This window comes from Microtus oregoni, unplaced genomic scaffold (assembly GCF_018167655.1).
Source record: "Microtus oregoni isolate MIOR12 unplaced genomic scaffold, Mior012 000081F_ref0000091, whole genome shotgun sequence".
Classification (NCBI taxonomy): Eukaryota; Metazoa; Chordata; class Mammalia; order Rodentia; family Cricetidae; genus Microtus; species Microtus oregoni.
This window is the reverse complement of record NW_024544541.1, coordinates 5,394,350-5,415,075: the sequence shown is the minus strand read 5'-3', so window position 1 is coordinate 5,415,075 and position 20,726 is coordinate 5,394,350. Positions and strand designations below refer to the sequence as shown.

Sequence of the window (20,726 nt, the reverse complement as noted above, 5' to 3'; positions counted from 1 at the left end):
CATAGGAAGACCTTGTCTCAACACAGAAGCCAAAATTCTGATGCTGACACGGAAATTCCAGTGTGGATGCGGTGGTTGCATTTTAGAATGCTGATGTCATTGCAGTAAGGAGTTCTCAGCCTGCAGCATTGTTTGCCAGCAGACCCCAGGGTGTCTGAGCATAGGCGTCAGGGAAGGTGAGCATTCCCGGAGCCTGGGTATAGATTCATACTTTCTATTTATGAGTTGAAAATAGGAAGAGTATTTATATTTTTAGAGACAGGGTTTCTCTGTAAACCTGGCTGTCCTAGAACTCTGGAAAGCTGGCTTCAAACTCACAGAGATCCACCTGCCTCTGCCTCCTAAGTGCTTGGATTAAAGGCATGTGACACCATCTCCCGGCCCTGGCTGATATTTCTTGTTTAAGACTGGATCTGATGTAAGTCCAACTAACATCCAATTTTCTATGTAGCCAAGGCTGGCATCAAACCCCTGATTATTCTACTTTCAAGGGCTGACAGGCCTGTCATAACTCTCTTAGCTCTTACCACGGATTCCCTCTAAGTTATTGCTACCCCCTCTTCCCTGCCTCCTGAGTGCAGGGACGGCACCTGCATGCCAGCACTCCTGGCCCTATGGGGTATTGAAGGACACACATTTCCCCGAAGCTCGAGTTTAGCTTCTAGGATGTGCAGGACTCACTTCTCACTGGACATGAAATGCAGCGCACAAACTGGAAATGGGTGGTCATGAGATGAGCTGTGGCCGTGGATGCTCGAGAGACCATTCTCCTGGGACCAGCAGGAAGTTCGAAGGGTTTGTGGTCCATTGGAGCATTGAGTGGAGTGAGTTAAATTGAGGTCTGTGCCATTCTCAGAGCAGTGACTGTCCCAGGGTTAGCTCCCCTCATGGATGAGAATAGTGTCTCAGCACTCCTTTCATAGGATGGGCTTCATTCTTTTTTACTTTTATTTTTTTTTTTGATATTTCGAGACAGGGTTTCTTTGTAGCTGGGGAGCGTGTCCTGAAACTGGCTCTGTAGACCAGGCTGGTCTCAAACTCAGAGGTCTGCCTGCCTCTGCCTCCTGAGTGATGGGTTAAAGGAGGTGTGTGCCACCACTGCCTGACTGAAAGAGTATCTTTCTAAATGTTGCTCCAGGAACCTTCTTACTGAAGATTCATCAGGATGAGCTTCAAGTCCCCACTCACACTCCAGGACCTGGCGGAGAACAGCCTCCTGAGGAGCAAGACTGTGGCAATCTCTAATCTGGACAATATACCCTCAGTTTTTTTCCCATCACTGTTCAAAAAGGCCTGCAAAAAGGAAAAGACTAGCATTGTGAAGGCAATGGTGCAGGCCTGGCCCTTCCCCTGCCTCCCACTAGGAGCCATGATCAAGAGAAATGATTTCTACAGGAGAATCTTAGAGATTATCCTGTTTGGGCTTGATAGCATGCTTTGCCAGAAGGTTCCTCACAGGTGAGTAGACCTGGATGCCCTGAAGGAAGGCCTTGGGAATTAAAAAGCAGAGACAGCTGGGGACAGGTAGAATCAGGGTAAAAGAGTAGACTTATAGTGAGGTAGAAGTTTTGGGGGACCAACTTTGAGAACTCCAGAGGCTTTGGCCATTGCTGAGCCCTCTGGGAAAGGGCTCTGGGTTCTTCAGGACTCATGAATCAGCTGAGACTGGAAGACCCAGTCACTGTGCACACAGGCACTAGAGTGGGACTGGCTGGACTTAAGGAGAAGGGAGTGGGAATAGGGCAGTGGTTAAAGCCTCCATGCTGATGCTCTTCCCTGCTCTACCCCAGGAGGTGCAGACTCAAAGTGCTGGATCTACGGATTATGCCTTTGAGGATGTGGGATCTGTGGTCTGTGTTCAAGGCTCCTGACTACAGTGAGAACCAAGCAGCGGTGTGTCTTTCAGAAACAGAGGTGAAGCCGCAGGTGAAGGTGGTTATAGACCTGGTGCTGCAGGAATGCCCATTAAAGTCCTTGGAGTACTTTGTCATTGCTTGGGTGGCTTGGAGAGAAGGTCTATGTCTGTGCTGTAACAAGCTAGAGGTCTGGTCCATGGCCACTTGTTACCATAAAGATGTCTTGGAGACATTGGACCTGAACTCTGTTCAGGAACTGCGTTTGTATTACATGAATGATCTTACCTGCCTGCTTAACTTCTCCCCTTACCTGGGTCGTATGAGGTACCTGCGCAATCTCCTCCTCTCCTGCTTCTGGCTGCTTGCCTATATCACGCCAGTGGAGAAGCAGCTGTTCATCACCCACTTCACCTCGCAGTTTCTCAAACTGAAGCACCTCCAGTGCCTGCATCTGCATCATGTCTTCTTCCCAGAGGATCACCTGGAGGAGCTCTTCTGGTAAGGAAGGGGTGTCAGCCAAAGCCTGTTCCTTTAGACATTAGCGACCACCTACTCTCTGTAGCCCTGGTAGATTATCCTTGCCAGAGCATGAGAATATCAGAGCATTGTTTTGAGTCTGCTGTCCTGGAGCAGGGTCTCACATAGCTACTAATCCAAAGGAGTAGGGCTGAGCTGTGGTTGGTGGTTTAGAAAGAGGTACCATGCTAGGAAGCCTCTCAGGAATGAGATCTAGTAAGAATGGGGTCTGATTTCTTTCTTAGCAAGTGTCTAAGGTGTATGGGAAAAAGGAAAAGGAGGAGGGCCGTGTAGGGGGGACTCTGTTCACTGAGCTCTGCTCAGCTTGCTTCCAGCTCTCCATCTAGGACAGGCTGGGTTTGGAGATGAGTTGTCTGTGGTCCAGATTGGGAACAGGATTGTCCAGTACTCCCCTCAGCCCCCCTCTTGTCTCAGCGCCCTAGGAGTAGCACAGGTGTGGACCACCATACCTGGCTTTGTTTGGATGTCAGAGGGTGAGGATATGGGAAGTGTGATGTCCCAGTTGAGAATTGGGGTCGGGGTGAAGTGCTGTGAAGAGGCAGGTCTGTGAACCCATAGGCAGATCCTGCCTGCCTTGGTCCTTCCTGTGTGGAAGGGAATTGCTGTCTTGGGTTGAGCTGATCCTACCGTGATGGTGAAAGGCCTCAGAACAGATTAGATTGAGCAGACTCTGTCATGGAGCATGGTGGCTACTGACTTTCCTTGTGTGATTAAAAGGATCTTGGACCACATGCATATTCCCAAATCTGTCTTCTTGTTTTCTTGTAGGTGGCTAAAAACGCCCTTAGAGAACCTGTTTCTGACTGACTGTTGGCTATCAAAATCAGCCTGGGCCATATGTCAGAATTCCCGTGCACAAGCCAGCTAAAACATCTGAGTGTGAAAAGGGTCCAACTGACTCATTTTAGCCCAGAGCCCCTGCAAACTGTGCTGCGAAAATCTGCATCTACTCTGCTATCTCTGGACTTGGAGAACTGCCATTTGTTGGACTGCCAACTCCGTGCCATCCTGTCCTCCCTGAGGTGCTGTACCCAGCTTATGTGGTTTAACTTCTGTGGAAACCATTTTTCGGGGAATTTCTTGAGGGAGTTGAGAGATCATGAGATAACCTTGAGATCTGAAGGGTCAACGGTAGTCTTCATCCCTGGGTGTGATGATCTGTCCCCAGAACTTTGAGGTGGTTGTCCAGCCTTGTTTGGAGTGTGTAGAGATAAGGGGAGGGGCTGGAAAGATGGCTCAGTGGTTAAGAGCATTGTCTGCTCTTCCAAAGGTCCTGAGTTCAATTCCCGACAACCACATGGTGGCTCAGTAAAGAGGTCTGGTGCCCTCTTCTGGCCTGCAGACATGCACACAGACAGAATATTGTATACAAAATAAATAAATAGAGTTAAGGGGAGAACTTTTAAACAACCATAGAATTGTATCTGTCTTTTAAGAATTCTGTGGCTGTGCCTTGAATTCCTCAGGAAAATAGTAGCTTTTTATATCTGCCGTTTGTGGGGCTAGAGAGTTGGCTCATCCATTTAGAGCACTTCCTATTCTTGCATAGGACCTGGTTTGATTTTCCTCATGCCTCTGTGTTGAAATAAGAAGCGGCGGGCTGCGTCCCCGGCACCCGGCCGCCCCCACAGCTAGCTTTACTCGAAATAATTACACGGAAACTGTATTCTTTTAAACACCGCTTGGCCCATTTCTATCTAGCCTCTTCTAGGATAGCTCTCGCACCTGGACTAGCCCATTTCTAATAATCTGCTGTAGCCCACGAGCTGGCTTACCAGGAATGATCTTAACCTGCATCTGCCTGGAGTGGGAGAATCATGGCTACTCCTCTCTCAGCTTCTTTCTCCCAGCATTCTGTCCTGTTTACTCCTCCCACCTATGTTTTAACCTATGAGGGCCAAGCAGTTTCTTTATTGCTCAACCAATGAAATCAACAGATTGATATATGACACTCCCACATCACCTCTGATGTGGGATCATCCATAACTCTAGTTATAGAGGATCAGATGACTTCTTCTGGCCTCCGGGGCATGAGACACACATGTGGTGCATAAACATACATGCAGGCTAAATCATTATAACCCATAGACCTAAAATCATTTAACAATTGGCTTGTCTTGCGGAGGCTGGATGAATGTCTTGTCTGTGAGTCAACAGCCACCCAGCGTTACTGTGACATACATGGTAAGTCATGTATTTACACTCCTAAATCCTGTCACCTATGAGTTTATTAATGGAAGCAGGGCAAGTAGATGTTTACCTAGCAGAAAATCAGCTTTTATGGCATTGCTACCAACTCCAGACCACTGAAAACTTCGGCCCTGCCTGCATCAGATAAAGAGGGACTTTTAGCATTGGGCCATGGTAATGTCCTGTGTCATTAGACCATCGCTTGGAGTGAGCTCCCAACTCTGTCTCTGGATTGCATACAACACTATACCATGACGGATGGATTTCTGGAATTGGGGTGTGTGTGTGAATGTACGGCGTGCTGCATGTTGTGTATCTCCAAACAAGGCTGTGGAAAAGGTCAGCCATCTTCTATTCTACTCTGGTCGATTCTCCTTAACAAGAGGCTCATGGAATCAGAGGCTTTATGGCCCCTTTTCTGGGAAAAGAAGCCCATAGGTTTTCATTTCCATAGTGTGTGTTTACATGTACAATAGTTATTGTTGATGTGTTGGGGGGTCCTGAACCAATTTGTAGGAGTTAGTTCTATAGGGATCCAGAATTGATCTTGGTTGTCAGTGTCTACCTAGAGAACCAAATCCCTGGCCTGAACATATAGCTTCTTGTTTACCAGGCAAGCAATGTACATTCTACCACTAAGCTACATCTACAGCCTCCTCTTTAATTTTGTAGTTGTTGGTGTTTGAGATTGTCTCTTTTGGTAGTCCTGTAACCTGGTTTGCAACCAGGCTAGTCTTAGCTCACAGAAAACCATGGCCTGCCTCTGCCTCTCAGTGCTGGAAGGATCCTGCCCCACCAAGCCTGGCATCTCCACTTCTTTCACCCTTAGCTCCACGGTAGCCTGCATTTCATTGTCTGAAGTTAATGCGTGATTAACCTTGGAACAATTTTTGGCTTGTTAGTGGCTATGATTATCAAGTGAGATCATAGTACTTAGTGAGTTATAGACAACAAAATTCATGTTATATGCAGATTTATTGTTATTTAATAAATTCTGATGTGTTCTAAAGACTGTGTGTATCTGTTTCTGAAAAGTATGTTCACTGCACATGAGTGTTTTTCCTGCTTGTCTCTGTATCACGTTCATGCAGTACCTGGGAATCCAGAAGAGGGTGTCATTGCCTCAAACTGGAGTTACATGTGGTTGTGAGCTCCTGGGTGGGTGCTGGGAATCAAACCCTGGTCGTCTGCAAGAACACAGGCTCCCTAACCACTGAGCCATCTTGTAGTTGTTAGCCAGGCGCAGTGGTGCACTCCTTTCAAATAAAGGCTATAACAGGGGTCTCTTCGGCTTTCCGTAGAGAGTGGTCCAGAATTTATTCTGTATTCCAGTCAGGCCTTGAACTTGCAATCCTCCTGCCTCAGCTTCCTTCCTCCATTAGAGCCAGCCTGTCTCTCTGAGTCCTGCTCTCATTAACATTCACTTGTGTTGTGAATGAACTTGTAGGTTCAAGGGCAATAGACTCTGGTACTCTGTTTCCTGGGGACCATCTGTATGGGGACAAATCTGAAAACATACCAGGTAGTGGTCACTATGGTGTCAGAGATACATTCCTTGCCTTGCTTCCTTCTAACACTCCAAATTGCCGCAGCTGGTACTCTCATGAGCTTTCACGGCTTGGATACAATTCACTTCCCTAAGGAGTCATGATGCTCTCTGTTCATGAGCCCCATATTTCTTCTCCAAAGGACGTCAGCTGAGCTGATAGTGTCTGAAACTTTCCTATACTTTCTGGGGAAACCAAGGTTGTATTCCCTCTCTGTCACAAGGACAGGAGGCTCCACCAATTCTGCTTCAGTCTTTTGAATGACCACTGCAGAGTTTTGACAATTTTAATTTTTTTTTTTGCCATGGTCTCTACATAACCCTGGTTGTCCTGAAATTCAGTATGTAAAGAATGCTGACCTGGAAATTAGACATCTGCCTGCCTCTGCCTTCCAAGTGCCAGCATTAAAGGTGTGCACCTCCACTACACAGCAAATCATAAGTTGGTTATGTTTTGAGTGACAGCTCCCCTTCTTCCTTGAAACTGATGAGCTTATAGGTGTTAGCCAATCAAAGATCTTGAATTGTGGTTTGGTTTGTTTTTTTGTATGGTGTTTTTTATTTGTTTTTATTTATTTTTTGTTTATTTATTTATTTATTTTTTTGGTTTTTCGAGACAGGGTTTCTCTGTGGTTTTGGAGCCTGTCCTGGAACTAGCTCTTGTAGACCAGACTGGTCTCAAACTCACAGAGATCCGCCTGTCTCTGCCTCCCAAGTGCTGGGATTAAAGGCGTGAGCCACCACCGCCCGGCTATTTGTTTTTTTTTTTTTGGTTTCTCTGTAGTTTTGGAGCCTGTCTTGGAACTAGCACTTGTAGACCAGGCTATCTCTAACTCACAGACGTCTGCCTGTCTCTGCCTTCCGAGTGCTGGGATGAAAGACAGGGTAGTAGGGTCTTGGTTCTCCGATTTTTTTTTTTTTGAAACTGGGTCTCACTCTCTAGCCTAGACTTGCCTCTAACTCTCAAGTCTACTGCCACAGCATCAAGACTGTTGGGATTCTTGACAACACCTCCTGCTAGTACATTCCATAAAGTCTGCTGCAGTGTCCACGAGCCCAGACCCTGCAGTTTCTTCACTTATTGGTAGAACAGGACGGTGTCTACAAATGTAAACACTTATCCAACATCCATTCTTTTCTTATTCAATATCACAGATGGAGTGGTTAATGCTGACTGTCAACTTGGCCAGATGTGAAACAAGATATACGATGTGGGAGGGAGAGAAAGGGAAAGGAAGAGGAAGTGGAAAGAAAGAAGGAAGAAAGGAAGGAGAGACGAAGGAAGGAAAACATGTCAGGTTAGCAGGCTAGGTGGTACCAGCTTGTAGTACTAGCTACTTGAAGCCTAGGATAGGAGGGCCGCAAATTTCTTGGGCTACAAAGTTCAAATCATCCAAGGAAACCTAAAGAGAGCCTGTCTCCTGATCATTTTTTATTAAGCTACAAAGAGGGTGTTGCCCCTGGAACTGAGTTACAGATGATTGCCAGCTGCCACGTGGGTGCTCCAAGCAAACCTGGGTCCTTCTGCAGGAGCAGCTCGTGCTTTTAACCATTTCTACAGCCACAGCTTCCCTTTTCAACTACTACTTTCCAGTCCCAGGGATGACTGACCATGCTCCTGAACACCCACCCAGCACATCCTCATGGGGTCCTGGATGGTTCAAGGAACTGTTTGTACAAACGTGCCTTCCCGAAATGGCAGAAGTTAGGGATGCAGTGAAATCTGAAGCTCATTCATGACCTACTTCACAAGCATCGGAGCTGACAAGAGACCACATCAGCCTGGGGCTTGGGGGTCTGCTAAACTCACTGATCTCTGCTTCGGTTCATCCTTTGTCCCTGTTCATAATGCTTTCCCGACTGTCCCTCACCACGCTCCGTATCTCTCATTACCCATGAGCACAAAACAGCCATAGAGAATTACAGCGGCTGGTGCTTATTCCTACAAGCCCTGGCCATAGTGCAGGTGTGAGACCCCCTTTCTTCAGTGTCCCCATTCCTTTCCTGTGTCTATCCCTTTATCTCAGACATATTTCCTGTGGAGGAAAACACATCCCAGCCTCTCTCTATCCCGCTTGCCTGGTTTTCTAGCATGGTAGTGCTGGACTCATCCCCTACCCCAGTTCAGCCCTCAGCTTCCTGAGTCGATGTCTTGAGACCTCAATTCAGGGAGAGTGAAAACAAGACTGTGCATCTGGAAAGATCCATTCTCAGCAGGAGAGGCTGATGCCTGTGTGACACAGGGCATTTCCTGTGCTGCATCAGGGTCTAGAAAACAGAAGAACAGACTGTGGCTTCACTTTTCAGTTATTTGGTTTTTGAGATGGGAAACACCAAAAGAAAGAAAGAAAGAAAGATCCCTTCCTTTTCAGCCTCAGTCCCGGACCCTGCAGCTGCCGCGATGTTGATGCCCAAGAAGAACCGGATTGCCATCTATGAGCTCCTTTTTAAGGAAGGAGTGATGGTTGCCAAGAAGGATGTCCATATGCCCAAACACCCCGAGCTGGCTGACAAGAATGTGCCCAACCTTCATGTCATGAAGGCCATTCAGTCTCTGAAGTCTCGAGGCTACGTGAAGGAGCAGTTTGTCTGGAGACACTTCTATTGGTACCTTACGAATGAGGGCATCCAGTATCTCCACGATTATCTCCACCTACCTCCGGAGATCGTGCCTGCCACCCTGCGCCGCAGCCGTCCCGAAACTGGCAGGCCTCGGCCCAAAGGGCCAGAGGGTGAGCGCCCGGCAAGATTCACAAGAGGGGAGGCGGACCGAGACACCTACAGAAGGAGTGCTGTGCCTCCTGGTGCTGACAAGAAAGCCGAGGCCGGGGCTGGCTCAGCCACCGAGTTCCAGTTTAGAGGAGGCTTTGGTCGTGGACGTGGTCAGCCACCACAGTGAGCTTGAAGACTGTTGTTTGGAATAAACTTTAAAGAAAAGTGTCCAAAAAAAAAACAAAACAAAAACAAAAAAAAAAGAAAGAAAGAAAGAATGAACGACAACATTGGTTAAAGACACTTGTTCTTGCAGAGGACCCAGGTTTGATCCCAGCACCCACAAACATTAATAAGTCCAGTTCCAGGGAACCTGACACCCTCTTCTGACCTCAGAGGGCACCGGACAAGCATGGGGTCACATACAAACAAGCATGCAAAACATCATCTACATAAAATGTAATACATTTTTTTAGTTTATTTTGTGGTTTTAAAACCTTTTCTTTATTTAATGTGTATGGATGCCGTGTTCATGCCTAATGTCCACAATACCAAAAAGAACTTGATTTTTTTTTTTTTTTGGTTTTTCGAGACAGGGTTTCTCTGTGGTTTTGGAGCCTGTCCTGGAACTAGCTCTTGTAGACCAGGCTGGTCTCGAACTCACAGAGGTCCATCTGCCTCTGCCTCCTGAGTGCTGGGATTAAAGGTGTGTGCCACTACCGCCCGGCTCAAAAAAGAACTTGAAACTGGCATTTCATATGGTTGTTAGCTGCTATGTTGGTGCTGAGAATTGAACTCAGTTCCTATGGAAGAGCAACCAAGAGTTCTTAGTGAATGGACCATCTCTCCAGCCCCACCCCACTTTGTTTTTGTTAATTTGTTTTCTTTGTTTTTGAGACACGTTCTTATTATGTTCTGTCCCTGAACGAACTTTGTAGACCAGGCTGGTCTCTAACTCAGAGATCCTCCTGCCTCTGGCTCTGGAATACTGGTTTTAAAGTTACCTCATCTGATCTGGCAACCACTCTCCAGCCAATTATCGGTAATAGCCTTTTTGAATAAGCTATTGACTATTATGATTATAATAGTCAAAGAACAACCCTCAGACGCCCCTTCCTTCTGTGGTTTTTCCCTTTAAAAATAGCCTGTATCTGATGTGGGAGTGTCATATATCAATCTGTTGATTTCATTGGTTAAGCAATAAAGAAACTGCTTGGCCCTGTGGGTGGAGTAAACAGAACAGAACGCTGGGAGGAAGAGGAAGTGAGGTCAGACTCCACAGCTCTCCTCTCGGGAGCAGACGCCTGAGAGAGACGCCATGCCCCGCTCCCAGGCAGACACACGCCATGAAGCTCCAACCCAGGATGGACTAGGCTAGAATCTTCCCCGTAAGACCGGTTCTCACAGATTATTAGAGATGGGTTGATCGGGATGTGAGAATTAGCCTGTAAGTGCTAGAGCTAAAGGGCCAAGCAGTGTTTAAATGAATACAGTTTGTGTGTTGTTATTTCAGGCATAAGCTAGCAGGCGGCTGGGGTGTTGGGGACGCAGCCCCGCCACTCTTATTACTACATGTATCAGACATTCAGGGTCTTCTAGCCTCCCAACTGCTGGAAGACACTGTCATGACAGAATGAATATAATAAAATCCTCATGCTTTTACATCAGCTGTGATATGAGAGATTGTCTCTTGGGGCAACTCCTCCTCCTCTGTGATTGGACGCTAGGGTCCAGCAGTATGTATCTTGGTTGGTCCTGGATTCTTTTCCCTCTATGTAACAAAATACTCTGTCACTGTGCCTGCAGGTGTTTCCTTTTCTTTTTTTCTGCTTTTTTCAAGACAGGGTTTCTTTGTATAAGAGTCCTGTCTGTCCTGGACCTTGCTTTGTAGACAAGGCTGGCCTTAAACTCACTGAGATCTGCCTGCCTCTGCCTGGATTAAAGATGGGCACCACCACTTCTTGGCTGCCTTTTCTTTTTGCCTTCCGTTTTTCCTCCCTCCCTCCCTTCTTCCCTCCTTCCTTCCTTTTCATTCTTACTTTCATTCCTCTCTCCCTGCTTTGTTTTTCTTTTCTTTGTTTCTTTCTTTTTATTTTTTAACTTTTACTATTTATTTATTTATTTTTGTTTTTGTTTTTCAAGACAGGGTTTTGTTGTAGTTTTGGAGACTGTCCTGGAACTAGCTTTTGTAAACAAGCTGGCCTTGAACTCACTGAGATCTCGTGGCCTCTGCCTCCGGAGTGCCTGGTGCCTGTACCACCACCTCCCGGCTTCCATCTTAATTCTTTACCTTTGGGGAACACAGATAAGGTTCAAACACTGCCTGTGCCTTTGCTCATGTATGAGCATGCGCACATGCTTGCACATGGAGATCCTCCTCCCTCAGATTCCTGAGCACAGAGATTAAAGATGGGCACCGTCCCTCCCCCCCCCTTTTTTTTTTAAAGACAGGGTTTCATCAAGTAGGCCTGGCTGGAGCCCGGAAGCCAATATTTAGTTAAAGCAGGCTGTGTCAAAGTCGCAGAGACCCCCAGCCTCGGGCTCTGGTGTTCAGAAGGTGTTCTGTGAGTCTGGCGGTGGTGGCACATGCCTTTAATCCCAACACTCAGGAAGCAGCGGCGGGCAGTCTTGTCTACGAGGGCTAGTTCCAGCTCAGGCTCCAAAGCTTCAGAGAAACCCTGTGTCAAAATAACCAAAAAACCAAAATAAATAAATAAACAAAAGAAAAAGAAAAGAAAAAAAAAAGAATGCGTTCTGTCAAGGCTGGCTCTAGACGCAAGCTCTTTGGGGGAAAAGCCAAATTCAGATGAAGTGGGTGGAGACTAAAAGAGCCAATCAGGTAGCAGTTTGTAGTGAGGTCTGGACTTGCTTCGGGGGCGTGGAAACTTCAGAAGCCCGTGGAGCCCGAGGCAGGCTGGCTGGCTGTTCGCTGTGGGTTTAAATTTAGACTGGACTACATACTGAGTTTCCAGCGAGCCAGATCAACAGAGGAACCGCAGAAAACAGTCCTCGAGGCAGGAGTCACTTCCTGGCCCTGCTGCGGACCTCTCTCTTCTGTCCAACTCTGGTAAGTCACTTTAGCCCGGCAGTGGCGGTCGTGCCTTTAATCCCAGAACTACGGAGGCCGAGTCAGGCAAATCTTTGAAAGTCAAACCAGTCTGGTACAATGGTACACAGCTAGTTCCAGGACAGCTAGGGCAGTCACAGAAAAAACCCGAAAAACCAGAAAATAAAAAGAACTTAGTGGGCCGGGCGGTGGTGGCACACACCTTTAATCCCAGCACTCGGGAGGCAGAGGCAGGCGGGTCTCTGTGAGTTCGAGGCCAGCCTGGTGTAGAAGAGCTAGTTCCAGGACAGGAACCAAAAGCTACAGAGAAACCCTGTCTCGAAAATAAAAAAAAAAAAAAAAAAGGAAAAAGAACTTAGGTGGTAGCAGACGAGTCGTTTAGGCCCAGGCGGCAGGATCATTTGATCCCGAATCAGTCCATATTAATCTAGATGCCCACTGGAGACTTGCCTATCCAAACAAATGTAATTCTCGGGAGTGCTAGGATTAAATGCTCGTCATTGAACCTATTTAACTGAGGCATGAATTGAACTTCTGATTCCCTAGCTTGCACATCCGAATTGCTATATCCCGTGTATGTTGAGCCTTAGGCATGCGCTCGATCAACCAAGCTGCTTCTGCAATCAAAAATCGCTTGGTTTGAACTTTGGCTTCTTAGACTAACAACCATTACCATTTTAGTGCTAAGATCCTCACTAGACAGGGCTTTTTGGTGCAGGTTCTCTCCTAGACGGATGGAGAGGGGCTGCGTTTCAAACCTTCATCTGAACCTGGGCCTCTGGCCCCTCCTAGGTCTATGTAATTCTGTCTGAGCCTGATCAGTTAACTGGTTCATGAGCCAGAATTGGGTAGGGACATTCTTGACTTTGGTCTTCTGCTTGAGTCCTGTCTACGGTGAGCAGATGTTTTCCCAATTTAATAGGTAATCTGGGTGAGGTGGCAGCCGCCTGTAGTCAGGAAGGGGTGGTAGGCAGCTTTATAAAAGTGGGCATAGTGCCCAGTGCCTTTAATCCTAGCCTGTGGATGGAGGTGGAAGCATCAGCAGGTGGGGTCTTTGTATCCTAGGTTCTCCTAGAACAAATAGGAATCCTCCTGCCTCAGCCTTTCAGATGCTGTTATTACAGGCGTGATCAAGCATGTCTTGGAGCCCTTATTTTGTTTATTTTATTCATATGCTTACAGATTTGTGTACATTTTTGTTTTTGAGACAAAGTTTCTCTACATAGCATTGGCTGTCCAGGAACTCTGTAGACCACGCTGACCTTGATCTGACTGCCTATTTGAATCAAGTCCTGAAATTAAAGGTGTCTCCCACCACCTCTAGCCTGATTTCTGTATTTTTGAGACTGGAGTCCACTGCAGCTTAGGCTGGCCTTAACTGACAGATCAACTCCAGCCGCTGGATTGTTGAGATTAAAGGCACGCACCATCACGGCAGGTCGCTCATTTTTTTATATTTTGATTTTTGTTGTTGTTTTTGTCCTTTTTTGCTTTGCTTTTTCGAGGCAGGGTTTCTCTGAGTAGATGCTCTGGCTGTCCTGAAACTCACTCCTTGGACCAGGCTGACCTTGAACTCAGAGACCCAACTGCCGCCACCTCTCCAGTGCTGGGACTAAAGGTGTTCGCCACCACTGCCTAGCTTGTCTTTTGGTTTTGTTTGATTTTTTTTTTTTTTGAGATAGGATTTCTTTTTGTAGCCCTGGCTGTCCTGAAAACCCAGCCTTATTTTTCTTTTCTTTTTTTTTCTTTCTTTTCCTTTTTTTTTTTTTTGAGAGAGTTTCTTCTTGGCTGTTTTGGAACTCACCTTGTAGTCTGCTTGACTCACAGAAATCGTCCTGCTTCTACCCCCAGCCCTAAGAGTGTTCATATTAAACACACTTTTATTTTTCCAGTTTTGTTGTTACTGGAGACAGTCTTGTAGCCCATGATGGCTTTGAACCCACCCTGCAAGATGACCTTGGTCTTCCAATCCTGCTTCCACTCAGAGTGCTCAGTTAACAGGCCTGTACACTGGACAGCCTGGAAGTCGTGTAGGTCCCACTACCCCAGCTTTACGAGTGTTCGGGTGATGATGTGAATCTTCACTTTGGACTTTAAGAAACTTTTTTTCTCCACAGAAATTCAATCCTTGCCATTTAAAATACTTATTTGGAGCCAGGTGGTGGTGGTACATACCTTTAATTCCAGCACTTGGGGAGGCAGAGACAGGCTAATCTCTGATTTTGTGACCCGCTCAGTGTATAAAGTTAGCTCTAGGTCATCCAGGGCTATTATGCAGAGAAACCTGTCTGAATAAACAAACAAATAAATAAACAAGTGTTTATTTTAATAAATGAAAAGTAAATATTTAATTGAGAGCTTGATGATGTTGGCCACTAGTAAAATTGCCCCGTCTGCCAGGGCTGTTCCACAGAGATACTCTGTGTCAAAGAAGTTATAAATAAATAAATGGGAAAAAAAGATTCAATTGAGAATTTGGGGGACGTAGCTTACTAATAAAAATGCCCTAACATATATGACACTCAGGTTCAGTGCTCAGCACCATTAAAAACAATGTAAATCTACTTGCTGATAGTTTATTAAAAATTTTATTTAGTTACCTTTAATTCAAGCACTTGGGAGGCAAGAGGATCTCCAGGAGTTCAAGACCATCCTGGTCTACAAGAGTTAGTACTGTTGGGCCCTAGAGTCCAATTACTGAGGAGGAGTTGCTTCAAGAGACCATCTCTCACACCACAATTGATGCTAAAGCACGAGGATTTTTATTAATTCTGTCTTAACAGGGTCTTTCAGTATCCGAGAAGCCAGAAAGACCCTGAATGGCTGGTACAGGCTACTTTTAAAGCAAAAAAGCCACAGAAACAAGAGGGAAGTCTGGGGGGTGTTCTTTAATTATTGTGATTGGCTTATTCAAAGGGCTATTGCCAACAATTGGCTGGAGAGCAGTTGCCAGGTCAGATGAGGTAAGAGGAAACATTTGAGGGTCACTTTGCCCCTTTCCCAGGGACTGAGTCAAAACATCTGTGGGTTATCTTGTCCCAACATTCTAGTATGTGCACGTGTAGTTGTTAGGTCCTTGGTTCCCAGGGAAGGGGGGGGCACTACTGCTGAGAAATGGCCTCAGAGTTGTCAGAAATGGCTTTAGAGTTATCTTAGAGTTTTACGGTACCAGGACAGCTAGGGCTGTTATACAGGAAAACTCTTGTAGTAGAGGAGTGGGGGCCGTTTGTTTGTCCTGCCTGGCTTGCTGACACATGAAATAAGCACACAGAAATTGTATTAATTAAATTACTGCTTGGCCTATAAGCTCTTGCCTCTTATTGGCTAATTCTCACATCTAGATTCAACCCCTTTCTAATAATCTGTATGTCACCACAGGTCGTGGCCTACTGGGAAAGATTCAGCATGTCTGACCTGGCATCTTCATGGCCGCTTTCTCTCTGCCCTTCTTCCCAGCATTCTGTTCTGTCTACTCCACCTACCTAAGTGCTGCCCTATCAAAAGGCCAAGGCAGTTTCTTCATTCAATCAATGAAAGCAACACAGATGGAAGAACCTCCTACAGCATTTCCCCTTTTTCTGTTAAACGAAAAAGAAAGGCTTTCACTTTGAAGTAGTAAAATTACATATAACAAAACAGTTATCAAACAAGAATTACAATTACAATATTTATATCTATTTTATATTTTATCATAACAAAGGAAAACTATATCTATAAATTCTTCAACTCCATCATAGCCTGCAGAAGGATATATTATCTAAGTAAATGAAAAGTAAGCAACTTCCAAAACTCTAGTAATGACAGAGACATCTCACTGCCTGGACAGTCACTCAAAGTTCTTTTGTACCACTGGGGCATCCATCTTCAGCCTATAGGCCTATAGTATCCAGCAGATGATGGAGGAAGGTCATTGGTTAAAAAAATAAAGAAACTGCTTGGCTGGCCCTCATAGGTTAAAACATAGGTGGGAGGAGTAAACAGAACAGAATGCTGGGAGGAAGAGGAAGTGAGCTCAGACTCGACAGCTCTCCTCTTGGGGGCAGACGCCTCGGAGAGACACCATGCTCCCGTCTTCAGGGCGGACGTGAGAGCTCTGCTCTCTGAGGCACACGCAATGAAGCTCCAACCCAGGATGGACGTAGGCTAGAATCTTCTCGGTAAGCGCACCTATCTGTGCTACATAGAATATTAGAAATGGGCTAGTCCAGGTGCGAGAGTTAGCCTAGAAGAGGCTAGATAGAAATGGGCCAAGCAGTGTTTAAATGAATACAGTTTGTGTATTGTTATTTCGGGCATAAGCTAGCAGGCGGCTGGGGTGTTGGGGACACAGCCCCGCCACTCTTATTACTACAAGCAGACATTTCCATGAAGCCGGAAATTTTAAAGACAGTTCAGTCACTTTTTTCTGTATCCTGCAGAATGTCTCACAGACTCTTTTATGAAACAGGAACCCCGAAGGATCATCTCAGTTTTAGGCAAGTTCAGCAGTCCTCTCTCTGTGGGTACTGCATGTCCAGTTTATGCATCAGTCCCAGCAAGAGCAGTTTCTTGCCCAAATGGCTATAAAACTTCATAAGAAGCCTCTTTCATGCCCATTTTCCTCTTGAAGTAGCTGGTGCTGCCAGGAGCAGACACGTCTTCTTGTCATGAAAAACCCTAAATTACTAAATGCCATATTCTGTAGTCTTTGAATGATATGAAGAATGCCTATATAACTGAAATATATCTCTATATATCTAGAAAATCTAACTAACATGACTGCAAGCTTGACTATTATCAATGATTATCCATTAGTAACCTATATTTCCTAATTATACATTACATTTTTAAATGGACTACACAATCAATACCTTAATTAAGAGCAGAAATACATATATCAATAAATCAAGATTTATTGCAATTTATTCGATCTATATCATATCCCCCTTTAAATATAAAAGAACATTTATAAATAATATTTGGGAATGTAGGCATGTTCTCAGCCTGCATCATTGTTTGCCAGCAGACCCCAGGGTGTCTGAGCTAGGCACCAGGGAAGGTGAACGTTCCCAAACCAGGGTATGGATTTATAAAGCTTTCTGTTTAGGGTTTGAGATAAGGAAGAATTTTTTTTTTGAGACTGGGTTTCACTGTATAGCTTTGGAACCAGTCCTAGAAGTCTGTCTGTAGACCAGGCTGGCTTCGAACTAACGGAGATCCACCTGCCTCTGCCTCCCAAGGGCTTGGATTAATGATGTGCACCACCACTGCCCAGCCCTGGCTGATATTTCTTTCTTAAGTCTAGATCTGAAGTAAACTGAGCCAACATCCAATTGTCTATGTAGCCGGGGCTGGCCTCAAACCCTTGATTTTTCTGCCTTCCAATTGATGAGATTATAGGCCTCTCTCAGCTCTCAGCTCTTACCACGCCTTCCCTCTAAGTTATTGCTGCCTCCTGCATGCGAGGATCGTGCCTGCATAGCAGCACTCCTGGCCCTATGGGGTATTGAAGGACACACATTTCCCCGAAGCTCGAGTGTAGCTTCTAGGATGTGCAGGACTCACTTCTCACTGGACATGAGATGCAGCGCACAAACTGGAAATGGGTGGTCATGAGCTGAGCTGTGGCCATGGATGCTCAAGAGACCATTCTCCTGGGACCAGCAGGAAGTTCGAAGGGTTTGTGGTCCATTGGAGCATTGAGTGGAGTGAGTTAAATTGAGGTCTGTGCCGTTCTCAGAGCAGTGACTGTCCCAGGGTTAGCTCCCCTCATGGATGAGAATAGTGTCTCAGCACTCCATTCATAGGATGGGCTTCATTCTTTTTTACTTTTATTTTATTTTTTTTTTTTATTTCGAGACAGGGTTTCTTTGTAGCTGGGGAGCGTGTCCTGAAACTGGCTCTGTAGACCAGGCTGGTCTCAAACTCAGAGATCTGCCTGCCTCTGCCTCCTGAGTGATGGGTTAAAGGAGGTGTGTGCCACCACCGCCTGAGTGAAAGAGTATCTTTCTAAATGTTGCTCCAGGAACCTTCTTACTGAAGATTCATCAGGATGAGCTTCAAGTCCCCACTCACACTCCAGGACCTGGCGGAGAACAGCCTCCTGAGGAGCAAGACTGTGGCAATCTCTAATCTGGACAATATACCCTCAGTTTTTTTCCCATCACTGTTCAAAAAGGCCTGTATAAAGAAAAAGTCTAGCGTTGTGAAGGCAATGGTGCAGGCCTGGCCCTTTCCCTGCCTCCCACTAGGAGCCATGATCAAAAGAAATGATTCCTACAGGAGAATCTTAGAGATTATCCTGTTTGGGCTTGATAGCATGCTTTGCCAGAAGGTTCCTCACAGGTGAGTAGACCTGGATGCCCTGAAGGAAGGCCTTGGGAATTAAAAAGCAGAGACAGCTGGGGACAGGTAGAATCAGGGTAAGAGAGTGGACTTATAATGGGGTAGAAGTTTTGGGGGACCAACTTTGAGAACTCCAGAGGCTTTGGCCATCGCTGAGCCGTCTGGGAAAGGGCTCTGGCTTCTTCAGGACTCATGAATCAGCTGAGACTGGAAGACCCAGTCACTGTGCACACAGGCACTAGAGTGGGACTGGCTGGACTTAAGGAGAAGGGAGTGGGAATAGGGCAGTGGTTAAAGCCTCCATGCTGATGCTCTTCCCTGCCCTACCCCAGGAGGTGCAGACTCAAAGTGCTGGATCTACGGTTTATGCCTTTGAAGATGTGGGATCTGTGGTCTGTGTTCAAGGCTCCTGACTGCAGTGAGAACCAAGCAGCGGTGGGTCTTTCAGAAACGGAGGTGAAATCGCGGGTGCAGGTGGCTATAGACCTGGTCCTGAAGGAACGCCCATTAAAGTCCTTGGAGTCCTTTGTGGTTGAGTGGGTGGCTCAGAGAGAAGGTCTGTGTCTGTGCTGTAACTATCTAGAGATCTGGTCTCTGGCTACTTACTACCACAAAAATGTCTTAAGGAAATTGGACCTGAACTCTGTTCAGGAACTGCATTTGTATAATATGAATGATCTTACCTGCCTGCTTAACTTTTCTACTTACCTGGGTCGTATGAGCTACCTGCGCAGTCTCCTGCTCTCCAGCCTTTGGCCATGGGACTGTCGCACACCAGTGGAGAAACAGCATGTTGTTACCCAGTTCACCTTGCAGTTTGTCAAACTGAAGCACCTCCAGGCCTTGCATCTGGATAATGTCTTCTTCCTAGAGGATCACCTAGACCAGCTCTTCTGGTAAGGAGGGGCGTCAAGCAAATCCTTGTTTCTTAGACATTAGCGACCACCTGCTCTCTGTAGCCCTGGTAGATTAACCTTGCCATAGCATGAGAATATCAGAGCATTGTTTTGAGTCTGCTGTCCTGGAGCAGGGTCTCACATAGCTACTAATCCAAAGGAGGAGGGCTGAGCTGTGGTTGGTGGTTTAGAAAGAGGTACCATGCTTGGAAGCCTCTCAGGAATGAGATCTAGTAAGAATGGGGTCTGATTTCTTTCTTAGCAAGTGTCTAAGGTGAATGGGAAAAAGGAAAAGGAGGAGGGCCGTGTAGGGGGGACTCTGTACTCAGCTTGCTTCCAGCTCTCCATCTCGGACAGGCTGGGTTTGGAGATGAGTTGTCTGTGGTCCAGATTGGGAACAGGATTGTCCAGTACTCCCCTCAGCCCCCCTCTTGTCTCAGCGCCCTAGGAGTAGCACAGGTGTGGACCACCATACCTGGCTTTGTTTGGATGTCAGAGGGTGAGGATATGGGAAGTGTGATGTCCCAGTTGAGAATTAGGGTCGGGGTGAAGTGCTGTGAAGAGGCAGGTCTGTGAACTCATAGGCAGATCCTGCCTGCCTTGGTCCTCACTGTTTGGACAGGAATTGCTGTCTTGGGTTGAGCTGATCCTACCGTGATGGTGAAAGGCCTCAGAACAGATTAGATTGAGCAGACTCTGTCATGGAGCATGGTGGCTACTGACTTTCCTTGTGTGATTAAAAGGATCTTGGACCACATGCATATTCCCAAATCTGTCTTCTTGTTTTTTTGTAGGTGCCTAAAGACGCCCTTAGAGACCCTGTCGGTGACTAACTGTTTGATCTCAAACTCAGACTGGGCCAACATGGCTGAATTCCCGTGCACAAGCCAGCTAAAACATCTGAGTGTGAAAAGGGTCCAACTGACTCATTTTAGCCTAGAGCCCCTGCAAACTGTGCTGCGAAAATCTGCATCTACTCTGCTATCTCTGGACTTGGAGAACTGCCATTTGTTGGACTGCCAACTCCGTGCCATCCTGTCCTCCCTGAGGTGCTGTACCCAGCTTATGTGGTTTAACTTCTGTGGAAACCATTTTTCGGGGAATTTCTATAGGGAGTTGAGAAATCATGAGATAACCTTGAGATCAGAAGGGTCAATGGTAGTCTTCATCCCTGGGTGTGATGATCTGTCACTAGAACTTTGAGGTGGTTGTCCAGCCTTGTTTGGAGTGTGTAGAGATAAGGGGAGAACTTTTAAACAACCATAGAATTGTCTTCGCGTTTGGAGGGATGTGTGTTGTGATGTGCGCATGATGTGTTGGGACTTGTTGGGCATATCAAGCACATATTAAGCTTCATGTACATATGAAGATCTCCTGTGGACACCCGGGCAGAAAAGGCAATACAAGTTGTCTGAGAAAATATATCACACATGGTTTTAGACTGGAACCATCAGTTAGTTCTCCCTGGAGGATTAACCTTGTGTCCATCTTTAATCTAATACAGTCCTATGACTTTTGGTTATCCTGCCTTTACCTTCTTAGTGCTGAGAATAGGCTTGTACCACCAGACCTGGTTATCTGTCTGTTAAGAATTGTGT

At 46.2% G+C, this 20,726-nt stretch overlaps 2 protein-coding genes and 1 pseudogene across 2 annotated transcripts; all 3 read left to right on the top strand.

The window, feature by feature from the left end:
• Positions 1-1,165: 1,165 nt before the first annotated feature.
• LOC121441770 lies at positions 1,166-6,284 on the top strand (annotated as a pseudogene).
• Positions 6,285-8,518: 2,234 nt separating this feature from the next.
• On the top strand, positions 8,519-9,069 carry LOC121441818 (40S ribosomal protein S10-like). Its single transcript, XM_041643140.1, has one exon. It carries the CDS (start codon positions 8,531-8,533, stop codon positions 9,026-9,028), a length of 498 nt encoding a protein of 165 aa, XP_041499074.1. The 5' UTR covers positions 8,519-8,530; the 3' UTR covers positions 9,029-9,069.
• Positions 9,070-17,939: 8,870 nt separating this feature from the next.
• Positions 17,940-20,331, top strand: LOC121441769 (preferentially expressed antigen in melanoma-like protein 1). The gene is made up of 3 exons (XM_041643049.1): positions 17,940-18,232; positions 18,565-19,128; positions 19,923-20,331. Exons 1-3 carry the CDS (start codon positions 17,940-17,942, stop codon positions 20,329-20,331), a joined length of 1,266 nt encoding a protein of 421 aa, XP_041498983.1.
• The last annotated feature ends 395 nt before the right edge of the window (positions 20,332-20,726 follow it).